The sequence below is a fragment of the Oncorhynchus tshawytscha genome, linkage group LG16, assembly GCF_018296145.1.
Source record: "Oncorhynchus tshawytscha isolate Ot180627B linkage group LG16, Otsh_v2.0, whole genome shotgun sequence".
Classification (NCBI taxonomy): domain Eukaryota; kingdom Metazoa; phylum Chordata; class Actinopteri; order Salmoniformes; family Salmonidae; genus Oncorhynchus; species Oncorhynchus tshawytscha.
Genome location: NC_056444.1, coordinates 7,424,067 through 7,438,211, shown reverse-complemented (window position 1 = coordinate 7,438,211; position 14,145 = coordinate 7,424,067). Strand labels below are relative to the sequence as shown.

At 44.1% G+C, this 14,145-nt stretch overlaps 1 protein-coding gene and 1 long non-coding RNA gene across 2 annotated transcripts; one reads left to right on the top strand and one right to left on the bottom strand.

Moving 5' to 3' along the window:
- Positions 1–2,477: 2,477 nt before the first annotated feature.
- Positions 2,478–10,099, bottom strand: LOC112234279 (cuticle collagen 2C-like). The gene is made up of 3 exons (XM_024402335.2): positions 7,823–10,099; positions 6,610–6,864; positions 2,478–2,885 (listed from the first exon to the last, which is right to left on the bottom strand). Exons 1-3 carry the CDS (start codon positions 7,848–7,850, stop codon positions 2,812–2,814), a joined length of 357 nt encoding a protein of 118 aa, XP_024258103.1. The 5' UTR covers positions 7,851–10,099; the 3' UTR covers positions 2,478–2,811.
- Positions 10,100–10,129: 30 nt separating this feature from the next.
- LOC121839589 lies at positions 10,130–13,027 on the top strand. The gene is made up of 3 exons (XR_006079022.1): positions 10,130–10,542; positions 12,801–12,850; positions 13,001–13,027. It is a non-coding gene; the product is annotated as an uncharacterized LOC121839589 (long non-coding RNA).
- The last annotated feature ends 1,118 nt before the right edge of the window (positions 13,028–14,145 follow it).

Genomic DNA, 14,145 nt, shown 5'->3' with positions numbered 1-14,145 from the left:
TTGTTAACAAACTATAGTTTTGGCAAGTCGGTTAGGACATCTACTTTTTGCATGACACAAGTTATTTTTGTCAACAATTGTTTACAAACAAAGTATTTCACTGTATCACAATTCCAGTGGGTCAGAAGTTTACATTCACTAAGTTGACTGTGCCTTTAAACAGCTTGGAAAATACCAGAAAATGTTGTCATGTCTTTAGAAGCTTCTGATAGGCCAATTGACATCATTTGAGTCAATTGGAGGTGTACCTGTGGCTGTTTTTCAAGGCCTACCTTCAAACTCAGTGCCTCTGCTTGACATCATGGGAAAATAAAAATAAATCAGCCAAGACCCCAGAAAAACAATTGTAGACCTCCACAAGACTGGTTCAATCTTGGGAGCAATTTCCAAACACCTGAAGGTACCACGTTCATCTGTGCAAACAGTAGCATGCAAGTATAAACACCATGGGACCATGCAGCCATCATGGGGCGGCAGGGTAGCCTAGTGGTTAGTGTTGGACTAGTAAACGGGAGGTTGCAAGTTCAAACCCCCGAGCTGACAAGTACATTCATCTGTCATGCTGCCAGTGAACAGGCAGTTAACTGACTGTTCCTAGGCCGTCATTGAAAATAAGAATTTGTTCTTAACTGATCTTGCCTGGTAAAATACAAATACCACTCAGGAAGGAGATGTGTTCTGTTTCCTAGAGATGAATGTACTTTGGTTCGAGAAGTGCAAATCAATCCCAGAACAGCAGCAAATGACCTTGTGGAGATGCAGGAGGAAACAGGTACAAAAGTATCTAAATCTACAGTAAAACGAGTCCTAAATCGACACAACCTCTATAGGTGCACACAACCAACCTCTCACAGTAAAATGAGTCCTATATCAACATATGCCACTCAGCAAGGAAGAAGCCACTGCTCCAAAACTGCCATAAAAAGCTAGACTACGGTTTGCAACTGCACATGAGGACAAAGATTGTACTTTTTGGACAAATGTCCTCTGGTCTGATGAAACAAAAATAGAACTGTTTTGCCATAATGACCATCGTTATGTTTGGAGGAAAAATGGGGAGACTTGAAAGCCGAAGAACACTATCCCAGCCATGAAGCACGGGGGTGGCAGCATCATGTTGTAGGGGTGCTTTGCTGCAGGAGGGACTGGACTGCACTTCACAAAATAGATGGCAGCATAGGAAGGAATGGTACGTGGATATATTGAAGCAACATCTCAAGACATCAGTCAGGAAGTTATAGCTTGGTCGCAAATGGGTCTTCCAAATGGACAATGACCCCAAGCATGCTTCCAAAGTTGTGTCAAAATGGCTTAAGGACAACAAAGTCAAGGTATTGAAGTGGCCAATATCACAAAGCCCTGACCTCATTCCTATAGAAAATGAGTTGGCAGAACTGAAAAAGCATGTGCGAGCAAGGAGGCCTACAAACCTGACTCAGTTACACCAACTCCGTCAGGAGGAATGTGCCAACATTCACCCAACTTATTGTGGGAAACTTGTGGAAGGCTACCCGAAACATTTGACCCAAGTTAAACAATTTAAAGGCAATGCAACCAAATACAAATTGTGGTCATCCTGTCTGGGTTAATTCTCTCCTTCTCTCTTTCTCTCTCTCGGAGGACCTGAGCCCCAGGACCATGCCCCAGGACTACCTGACATGATGACTCCTTGCTGTCCCCAGTCCACCTGGCCGTGCTGCTGCTCCAGTTTCAACTGTTCTGCCTTATTATTATTCGACCATGCATTTATGAACATTTGAACATCTTGGCCATGTTCTGTTATAATCTCCACCCGGCACAGCCAGAAGAGGACTGGCCATCCCACATATGCTCTCTCTAATTCTCTCTTTCTTTCTCTCTCTCGGAGGACCTGAGCCCTAGGACCATGCCCCAGGAATACCTGACATGATGACTCCTTGCTGTCCCCAGTCCACCTGACTGTGCTGCTGCTCCAGTTTCAACTGTTCTGCCTTATTATTATTCGACCATGCTGGTCATTTATGAACATTTGAACATCTTGACCATGTTCTGTTATAATCTCCACCCGGCACAGCCAGAAGAGGACTGGCCACCCCACATAGCCTGGTTCCTCTCTAGGTTTCTTCCTAGGTTTTGGCCTTTCTAGGGAGTTTTTCCTAGCCACCGTGCTTCTACACCTGCATTGCTTGCTGTTTAGGGTTTTAGGCTGGGTTTCTGTACAGCACTTTGAGATATCAGCTGATGTACGAAGGGCTATATAAATACATTTGATTTGATTTGATTTGATTTGAGTGTATGTAAACTTCTGACCCACTAGGAATGTGATGAAAGAAATAAAAGCTGAAATAAATCATTCTCTCTACTATTATTCTGACATTTCACATTCTTAAAATAAAGTGGTGATCCTACCTGACCTAAAACAGGGAATTTTTACTTAATTAAATGTCAGGAATTGTGAAAAGCTGAGTTGAAATGAATTTGACTAAGGTGTATGTAAATTTACGACTTCAACTGTATATATACAGTATATATAATATATATTTATAAAATAACACCACACATAAGTCTCAGTATAACTGAATAGCAATGTGGACTCCCATATGTCTTAAAGCAGAAAAGGGCTTTTAATGCACCTTCAGGTGTTACTGTACTACGGGAGCAAAATGGCTGTTACATACATGGCACCCCCACCAACTGCCTTCATTTTGCTGGACCCCAGGAAAAGTAGCTATAAATACACACACACACACGCCGGCCTAGGTGTTGGTGTTGGTGTTGGTGTTGGTGTAGGTGTTGTTCCTGAGATTGTAGTCCTGATAGCACGAAGACATGTCACAAACTCCTGGTAGTCCTGACGACCCTCGTTTCCCCGGTATTTCCGGACCTTCCTCTTGGCCCAGTGTCACCTGAGGATGACAGCATATGTATAATAATTATACTGTGTATAGAACCAACATGTCTCTAACTCACCTGCTAACATACACCACTGGAATATTAAATAGAATAACATTGTCTATGAAGCCCCTGTTGAACTACAATGCACTTACAGATGTGTGCTGTATTACCAGCACTGTGCTTTACGAGACTATGGCTCCTTTAAACCACTTATTTAAATGCCTATATTTCAGTACACATAGGTGGTTCATAGCTGACCTATAATTGGAATCATTGTATTATTTCCATTTGTATTACCAAGTAATAACAGCTTTATCTCAACCTGTGGAACAGTGGTCTCCAAGGCATTCCTAGTCGATCAACAAACATTTCTGTAAAAAAATATATTTAAAAAATACGATAAAGGCTTGCTTTCCTCTTTTGTTATTTGTTTCGTGCTGTTTACAGTAGGTGCACTTGACTTAGCAGCGCCGGGAAGGCAAATTGTTCCCATTTTGAACCATTTTACGAGTCCGAGGGTAGAACACCGGCTACCCGGCAGGCCCAAAGAGTGAATCAGGTGCACCTATAAGTCTACCGCTGGCCAATCAGATAACTCAGATCACCATGTCTGCACAGTTTTATCGAGCCATAGACTGTGAAAAGATGCATCTAGCGCACAGTAAATTTGATACTGTGAGATTACAAAACTTTTACAACCATGACTAGAGACAACGAATACAGCAAAGAACTGCTGTTTTTACGTGTCCATTGTTAAAGTTGTTATTCAGTACTGTCAACACTTTGTTCAACACCTTTATACGCTTTATAAGCCACCAGCACTGCAGCTGCAATGAATGACTACAGCCAAGTGTTTCCGATAAACTTGCGTTGGTGGTTTGTGTCTATCGGAGTAACAACATGAAATGAACTTTTATAAGCCATAAAATCTGTTCTCCCTACTTCCACTCACGCTACAACCAGCACTGCAGATGCAATGAATGACTACAGCAAAGTATTCCAATAAGCTTTGCGTTGTTACTAGTAGCAGCTTGTGTCTATTTTAATATAGAGGAATATAGAGGAATATCTCACTTTCTCTGGTCCTCGGAGTAACAACATGAATTGGAGCTTGAGGCAGAAATGATCCAGTGTGAGTTGAGTTTCGCCATCAGCTGGAAGACTGTTCCCTTTCCTCAGGAGAACGGAGGGACGGAGGGACGGAGGGACGGTGAGACGCCTCTCACCGCTGCCCCCTCCCTCCACACAGACTGACCATCAGCTCAGACTGACCATCAGCTGGAAGACTGTTCCCTTTCCTCAGGAGAACGGAGGGACGGAGGGACGGTGAGACGCCTCTCACCGCTGCCCCCTCCCTCCACACAGACTGACCATCAGCTCAGACTGACCATCAGCTGGAAGACTGTTCCCTTTCCTCAGGAGAACGGAGGGACGGTGAGACGCCTCTCACCGCTGCCCCCTCCCTCCACACAGACTGACCATCAGCTCAGACTGACCATCAGCTGGAAGACTGTTCCCTTTCCTCAGGAGAACGGAGGGACGGAGGGACGGTGAGACGCCTCTCACCGCTGCCCCCTCCCTCCACACAGACTGACCATCAGCTCAGACTGACCATCAGCTGGAAGACTGTTCCCTTTCCTCAGGAGAACAGAGGGACGGAGGGATGGTGATAGGCAGCCTCACTGCTGCTCCCTCCCTCCCCTCAGACTGAAAGTCAGATGCAGGCCATAAGTTCAGTAAAAACATATATATATAATAATAAATATATACTGCATATATACAGTATTAGTCAAAAGTTTGGACTCACCTACTCGTTCCAAGGTTTTTCTTTATTTTTACAATTTTCTACATTGTGGAATAATAGTGAGGACATCAAAACTATGAAATAACACTTTTGGAATCATGTAGTAACCAACAAAAGTGTTAAACAAATCTAAATATATTTTATATTTGAGATTCTTCAAAGTAGCTACCCTTTGCCATGATGACAGCTTTGCACACTCTTGGCATTCTGCAAGCTTTTCCAACTGTCTTGAAGGAGTTCCCACATATGCTGAGCACTTGTTGGCTGCTTTTCCTTCACTCTGCGGTCCAACTCATCCCAAACCATCTTAATTGATTTGAGGTCAGGTGATTGTGGAGGCCAGGTCATCTGATGCAGCACTCCATCACTCTCCTTCTTGGTCAAATAGCCCTTACACAGCCTGGAGCAAACCAGATGGCATGACATATCGCCGCAGAATTCTGTTGTAGCCATGTTGGTTAAGTGTTCCTTGAATTATAAATAAATCACCAACCGTGTCACCAGAAAAGCACCATCACACCACCTCCTCCATGCTTCACGGTGGGAACCACACATGCAGAGATCATCCATTCACCTACTCTGCATCTCACAAAAACATGGCAGGTGGACAGATTTACACCGGTATAATGTCCATTGCTCGTGTTTCTTGTGTTTTGTGTTTCTTGGCTCAAGCAAGTCTCTTCTTATTATTGGTGTCCTTTAGTAGTGGTTTCTTTGCAGCAATTCGACCATGGCCTGATTCACACAGTCTCCTATGAACAGTTGATGTTGAGATGTGTCTATTACTTGAACTCTGTGAAACCTTTATTTGGGCTGCAATTTGTGAGGCTGGTAACTCTAATGAACTTATCCTCTGCAGCAGAGGTAACTCTAATGAACTTATCCTCTGTAGCAGAGGTAACTCTGGGTCTTCCTTTCCTGTGGCGGTCCTCATGAGAGCCAGGTTTACCCTCTGCAGCAGAGGTAACTCTGGGTCTTCCTTTCCTGTGGCGGTCCTCATGACAGCCAGTTTCAAAGTTTTTGAAATTTTCCAGATTGACTGACCTAACTTCCAAAGTATTAAAATAATGATAGATTGTATTTATTATTAAAGTAATGATAGAGTGTCATTTCTCTTTGCTTATTTGAGCTGTTCTTGCCATAATATGGACTTGGTCTTTTACCAAATAGGGCTATCTTCTGTATACCACCGCTACCTTGTCACAACACAATTGATTGGCTCAAATGCATTAAGAAGGAAAGAAATTCCACAAATAATATTTTAACAGGGCACACCTGATAATTGAAATGCATTCCAGGTGACTACCTTATGAAGCTGGTTGAGAGAATGCCAAGAGTGTGCAAAGCTGTCATCAAGGCAAAGGGTCGCTACTTTGAAGAATCTCAAATATAAAATATACTTTGATTTGTTTAACACTTTGTTGGTGATTCCATGTGTTATTTAATAGTTTTAATGTCTTCACTTCTATTCCACAATGTAGAAAATAGTAAAATTAATAAAGAAAAACCCTGGAATAAGTAGGTGTGTCCAAACTTTTGACTGGTACTATAGATGTATAATGTTGACTTAACCTTGTCTCACAAGCAACACAACTATCTTTTACCAGTGGGATCTTATACCTAAATGTTATAAATATAATTTGAAAATAGTCTGAGAAGATCACTGGTAGGGTAATTCAAGCATAGTCAATATGCAGTGACAATGCATTGGGCCTATAGCCTAATTCACAAACCTCATTGTTACAGGACTGTTTTTAATTGGTTAATGTTGCATAGGCTTACGTTTTTTTAAGTCAAGTTAATAAAAAATCAGAGCGGTAGATCTTGCCATTTTGACTCAGAAAGTGATCTTGACTCAGAAAAAGGTTGGTGACCACTGTTCTAGAGTAAAGCACTGCCAAATACTCAGTTTAGTATTTGGGGTGTCTTACCTTTGACTCCCAGGGGCCACTGCAAGCCAGGGGACCCTGGGTATCCTGGTGAGCCAGTTCTACCCGGGGTCCCGATGAAACCTTTGAGCCCTGGCTGTCCCGGGGGTCTCTTCACTGTCTTGCATGGCTCACACCTCCTCGGAGAGGCTAGTGGCTGCAGCAGCTGGGGTAGCTGTCCCGGGGGTCCCTTCACTGTCTCACATGGCTCACACCTGCTCGGAGAGGCTAGTGGCTGCAGCAGCTGGGGTAGCTGATCTGGGAGGGCCCAACCACAATTTGGTTAATCAAATCACTGAGAAAATCAATCAGTCAATCTCAAATAATCAATCAATTTATGCATAGCATTTTATTTTTACAAAGTCATTAAGATGTCTCATGATTGGCACTTTAAGCCCACATTACACCTTATTCTGTTACCGGATAAACATATACTGAATGTAATATGATGCTGTATGAATGTTACCATTTTGCCTTCCTTCTCTAAATACATATTCATACCTGGAGCTAATGCTGCAAATAGCACTGCTGGGTGATTTGAAAAGTCATAGTCAATCAATCAATAATATAATAGTACTCTTAGCAAACAGTTTTTTATCTTTAATTTACAATATGTAGAAACTATGAGAATAGAAAGGTTCAGAAATGTTGTAAAACATCACAGCACAATTGGAAACTATATAGCAAATAGAAACTGGATGGTCTTCAGAGATAGATGGGATGGGTTGGATGGAGCTGTAGGGCAGGGCTAAAAAATAAAATGATAACTCACGTAAAATATACTGTGTCTGTAAAATGTATGTATAGTAGTATGTACTGTATAAGTACAGCAGAAGCCTAAGTGTTGTTGCTCATTTGTTTATAATAGGGGGGATGGTAGGGTTAGGGGAAAATAATAAAAGATAATAAAAATATATATATATATATGGGGAATTGGAAATGATGCAGACAATTACATTGATGGAAGCCACAATCTATATGTAATATTAAAGCTGATCCACCCCCTAAGAAAATGTACATATTCAACATGAATTCAAAGGCGTAGTCAAGTCCCAACACTCAATTTACATTTCAATATATGTGTGTATTGTTTAATCCCGACAGTTTTAAGCTGCTGAGTCAACAACAATTCATGCGCTTTCAAGCTTACTTCAATTTGCACTTTAGTTATTGACACTGCAGAGCTACCGCTGGGTTGGCTGTGACAGGTACTTACTCTGCAACACAACCCTGCAGAGCTTCATCAAGTGGTTGTCAGAGGGAGGCTTCCCCTGTAAGACACAGATAAGGCCACAATGGGTAAGACGGTTGGCGCCTGGATGGCAAAGGTATGGAGAAACGGACAGGGTGAATTTAGAGAAAACTCACAGGTTTCCCAGGGTAGCCTGGTGTTCCCGGTTGCCAAGGCAAACCGTTCTCGACGGGATATCCCAACAGGCCAGTGCCCCCCTGTATCCCATGTCCCCTTTCTTCCAGTTGGTGCCTCTGACGCCAATGTCCCCGTGGTGTCTTTCCGAAGACCCTGAGGAGAAATATGGTCACCAACTGCCTTTCTGATAACCATGAGGTAAAACGTCACATTCATTTCCGTGTGGCAAGTAGAAAGTCACATTTGTCATATTGGTTTCCTTGTGGGAGGTAGAACATCACATTGGTCTCCGTGTGGGAGGTATAACATCACATTGGTCTCCTTGTGGCAGGTAGAACATCACATTGGTCTCCGTGTGGGAGGTAGAATGTCACATTGGTCTTCATGTGGGAGGTAGAACATCACATTGGTCTCCATGTGGGAGGTAGAATGTCACATTGGTTTCCTTGTGGCAGGTAGAACATCACATTGGTCACATTGCTTTCCTTGTGGCAGGTAGAACATCACATTGGTCACATTGCTTTCCTTGTGGTAGGTAGAACATCACATTGGTCACATTGGTTTCCCTGTGGGAGGTAGAACGTCACATTGGTTTCCTTGTGGCAGGTAGAACATCACATTGGTTTCTTTGTGGGAGGTAGAACGTCACATTGGTTTCCTTGTGGCAGGTAGAACATCACATTGCTTTCCATGTGGCATCTAGAACATCACTTTGGGTTCTGTGTGGCAACTAGAACATCACATTGGTCACATAGTTTCCGTGTGGCAGGTAGAATGTCACGCTGTTTTCCGTGTGGGAGATAGAATGTCACATTGGTTTCCTTGTGGCAGGTAGAACATCACATTGGTCTTCATGTGGGAGGTAGAACGTCACATTGGTTTCCTTGTGGCAGGTAGAACGTCACATTGGTCACATTGGTTTCCTTGTGGCAGGTAGAACATCACATTGGTCACATTGGTTTCCTTGTGGCAGGTAGAACATCACATTGGTCAGATTGGATTCCTTGTGGCAGGTAGAACATCACATTGGTCTTCATGTGGGAGGTAGAACGTCACATTGGTTTCCTTATGGCAGCTAGAACATCACATTGTTCACATTGGTTTCCGTTTGGCAGGTAGAACGTCACATTGGTTTCCTTGTGGGAGGTAGAACGTCACATTGGTTTCCTTGTGGGAGGTAGAACGTCACATTGGTTTCCGTGTTGCAGCTAGAACATCACATTGTTCACATTGGTTTCCATGTGGCAGCTAGAACATCACATTGGTCACATAGTTTCTGTGTGGCAGGTAGAGCGTCACACTGGTTTCAATGTGGGAGGTAAAACGTCACATAGTTTCCGTTTGGCAGGTAGAACATCACATTGGTTTCCGTGTTGCAGCTAGAACATCACATTGGTTTCCGTTTGGCAGGTAGACCATCACATTGGTTTCCGTGTTGCAGCTAGAACATCACATTGGTCACATTGGTTTCCGTTTGGCAGGTAGAACGTCACATTGGTTTCCGTGTTGCAGCTAGAACATCACATTGGTCACATTGGTTTCCGTTTGGCAGGTAGAACGTCACATTGGTTTCCGTGTGGAAGGTAGAACTTCATATTGACGTAACATGCGTAGTGTAGCAGAAATGTGAGGCAGTAGCCTAGTTCTACAAACCTGTCTTTTCCCTCCCTTGGGCCCTGATTCACCCTGGCGTAGAAGGAGGGTAAGAGCCTGTTAAAAAACGTTCTGCTTGAATATCAAAGACACTCTCTCTTTCACAACTCTGCATTCACTCTGCTCTGATGAAAGCAAAGAAATATGTGTTTTTCCTTGCTGCCTTCTTACAACAGTAAGAATAAAATAAACGACACCGTCTGCCTAATTCTATTTCATATCAAATACAGCCAGTGCAGTCAACGCAGGGAAAGTTATGACTACAAATTGTTTACTGCTAGTGTTATGTAAATATGACATGTTAATCCTTCACAGTCTCTGTCAAGACTAATGGAAAAACCTCCTTGTGGTCAAAGTCAATATGACATCTACCTCCACCTAGTGGCCTGATCATTTAACTGCGTTCACTCGCGTTTCGGGGGTCCAGGGGGCTCCATCGGTGCCTCGTTCACATTGGAATAAGATACGGGGTTGGCGAGGGGGGTTAGGAGTGCACTTACTTCTAAAAGGTCATCATTAGCATTCACGGCCAAGGAGAGATGCGAGGGTCTCATCGACCTTTAAAAACCACATCACCTGAGTTTCCCTTCCCTCCACGCTGCTCTGCTATCTGCCTCTATCAGGGCCGCCCCGCTGTGATCGTAAGGCTATAGGTAGCATGAATCAAAGCAGAGCGCAAAAGACGCTGCGCTCTGTAGTCACAGCACAGGGCCCTTAAGGGAGGACCGACTGCGGTGTGAGAAACTTTGTTCCTCCCCTTAGGAAAGTAAAGTGTGACTAAGACGTGCCTTGAATTCATTATTTTTTTGACGGTGTCCTGTAGAGATACGATGGCTAGGTATATTACAGGGTTCTAGGTATATTACAGGGTTCTAGGTATATTACAGGGTTCTAGGTATATTACAGGGCTCTAGGTATATTACAGGGTTCTAGGTATATTACAGGGTTCTAGGTATATTACAGGGCTCTAGGTATATTACAGGGCTCTAGGTACAGTACAGGGCTCTAGGTATATTACAGGGCTCTAGGTATATTACAGGGCTCTAGGTACAGTACAGGGCTCTAGGTATATTACAGGGCTCTAGGTATATTACAGGGCTCTAGGTACAGTACAGGGTTCTAGGTATATTACAGGGCTCTAGGTATATTACAGGGCTCTAGGTATATTACAGGGCTCTAGGTATATTACAGGGCTCTAGGTACAGTACAGGGCTCTAGGTATATTACAGGGCTCTAGGTATATTACAGGGCTCTAGGTACAGTACAGGGTTCTAGGTATATTACAGGGCTCTAGGTATATTACAGGGCTCTAGGTATATTACAGGGCTCTAGGTACAGTACAGGGTTCTAGGTATATTACAGGGTTCTAGGTATATTACAGGGCTCTAGGTATATTACAGGGTTCTAGGTATATTACAGGGCTCTAGGTATATTACAGGGCTCTAGGTATATTACAGGGCTCTAGGTACAGTACAGGGTTCTAGGTATATTACAGGGCTCTAGGTATATTACAGGGCTCTAGGTATATTACAGGGCTCTAGGTATATTACAGGGCTCTAGGTACAGTACAGGGCTCTAGGTATATTACAGGGCTCTAGGTATATTACAGGGCTCTAGGTACAGTACAGGGTTCTAGGTATATTACAGGGCTCTAGGTATATTACAGGGCTCTAGGTATATTACAGGGCTCTAGGTACAGTACAGGGTTCTAGGTACAGTACAGGGTTCTAGGTATATTACAGGGCTCTAGGTATATTACAGGGCTCTAGGTACAGTACAGGGTTCTAGGTATATTACAGGGCTCTAGGTATAGTACAGGGTTCTAGGTACAGTACAGGGTTCTAGGTATATTACAGGGCTCTAGGTACAGTACAGGGCTCTAGGTATAGTACAGGGCTCTAGGTACAGTACAGGGTTCTAGGTATATTACAGGGCTCTAGGTACAGTACAGGGTTCTAGGTACAGTACAGGGTTCTAGGTATATTACAGGGCTCTAGGTACACTACAGGGCTCTAGGTACAGTACAGGGTTCTAGGTATATTACAGGGCTCTAGGTATATTACAGGGCTCTAGGTATATTACAGGCTCTAGGTACAGTATCAAATCAAATCAAATCAAATTTATTTATATAGCCCTTCGTACATCAGGTGATATCTCAAAGTGCTCTAGGAAACCCAGCCTAAAACCCCAAACAGCAAGGGCTGCAGGTGTAGAAGCACGGTGGCTCTAGGAAAAACTCCAGAAAGGCTCTAGGAAGAAACCTAGAGAGGAACCAGGTATGTGGGGTGGCAGTCCTCTTCTGGCTGTACAGGGTTCTAGATTATAACAGAACATGGCCAAGATGTTCAAATGTTCATAAATACCAGGGCTCTGGTCGATATTACAGGGCTCTGGGCAGCAGCACAGGGTCAGGTGGAAGTTGAAAGGGCTCTGGGTAGGTGGACTGGGCAGCAAGGTCATCATGTCAGGTAGTTCTGGGTATGGTCCTAGGGCTGAGGTCAGGTAAACTGGAACAGCAGGGCCAGGTGGACTGGGGACAGTAAGGGTTCTAGGTAGGTATTCCTGGGCTCAGGTCCTATTACAGGGCCTCTAGGTAAAGAAAGAGGCTCTAGGTACAGAATTAAAATGCAAACTTAGATTCAAAGGACACCGAATAGGACAGGAGAAGTCAGCTCCAGATATAACAAACTGACCCCAGCCCCCAGCCTAAAACCCCAAACTAGCAGCATAAATGCAGGCTGAGACAGGAGGGGTCAGGAAAACTCCCCATCCGAGAAAGGGCCAAACAGGAAGGAATAAACCCACTTTGCCAAAGCACAGCCCCCAGGCCACTAGAGGGATTTCTTCAACCACCAACTTACCATCCTGAGACAAGGCTGAGTTATAGCCCACAAAGATCATGGCCAAGATGTTCAAATGTTGACCATAAAGTGAATCAACCCATGGTGACGCACCCCCTCCAGGGACGGCATGAGAGAGCCCCAGTAAGCCAGTGACAGTACAGGGTTCAGCATATTACAGGGCTCTAGGTAATTGAAACTCTAGGTACAGTACAGGGTTCTAGGTATATTACAGGGCTCTAGGTATATTACAGGGCTCTAGGTATATTACAGGCTCTAGGTACAGTACAGGGTTCTAGGTATATTACAGGGCTCTAGGTCCAGGGCTCTAGGTACAGTACAGGGTTCTAGGTATATTACAGGGCTCTAGGTACAGTACAGGGTTCTAGGCCAGGTGGTACAGGGGCTCTAGGTAATTACAGGGCTCATGTCAGGTAGGGTTCTAGGTATATTACAGGGCTCTAGGTACAGTACAGGGTTCTAGGTATATTACAGGGCTCTAGGTAATTACAGGGCTCTAGGTATATTACAGGCTCTAGGTACAGTACAGGGTTCTAGGTATATTACAGGGCTCTAGGTATATTACAGGGACTCTAGGAGACAGTACAGGGTTCTAGGTATATTACAGGGACCCCAGGTACAGTACAGGGTTCTAGGTATATTACAGGGCATAAGTACAGGGCTCTAGGCTAGACAGGGCTCTAGGTACAGTACAGGGTTCTAGGTATATTACAGGGCTCTAGGTACAGTACAGGGTTCTAGGTATATTACAGGGCTCTAGGTACAGTACAGGGTTCTAGGTATAACAGGGCCTAGGTACACTTTGGTATATTACAGGGCCCTAGGTACACTAGAGGGTTCTAGGTATATTACCAGGGCTCTAGGTACCATCCTGGTAGACAAGGGCTGGTACAGCCCAGGGTTCTAAGTATATTACAGTGCTCTAGGCACAGTACAGGGCTCTAGGGGGGTTCGCCATATTACAGGGCTCAGGATGACCTCAGGTACAGTGAACTCAGGTACCCAGGGCTCTAGGTGACAGTACCCCCTCCAGGGATATTACAGGGCTCTAGGTACAGTACAGGGTTCTAGGTATATTACAGGGCTCTAGGTACAGTACAGGGTTCTAGGTATATTACAGGGCTCTAGGTACAGTACAGGGTTCTAGGTATATTACAGGGCTCTAGGTATATTACAGTGCTCTAGGTATATTACAGGCTCTAGGTACAGTACAGGGTTCTAGGTATATTACAGGGCTCTAGGTATAGTACAGGGCTCTAGGTACAGTACAGGGCTCTAGGTACAGTACAGGGCTGTAGGTATAGTGCATGGCTCTAGGTACAGTACAGGGCTCTAAGTATGGTCTTGATGGTTTAGATAATGGGCCATTGTTACATATGCTGTGTCATGTGAGCTCTACAAGTCACTGGAACATATGCTGTGTCATGTGAGCTCTACAAGTCACTGGAACATATGCTGTGTCATGTGAGCTCTACAAGTCACTGGAACATATGCTGTGTCATGTGAGCTCTACAAGTCACTGGAACATATGCTGTGTCATGTGAGCTCTACAAGTCACTGGAACAACCATCCACCAACCAGATAACTGAATGTAACTATGAAGAGAATAAATGACAATGAACCGAGCCGCCCCGTGTTTCTCATACAGACGAAACG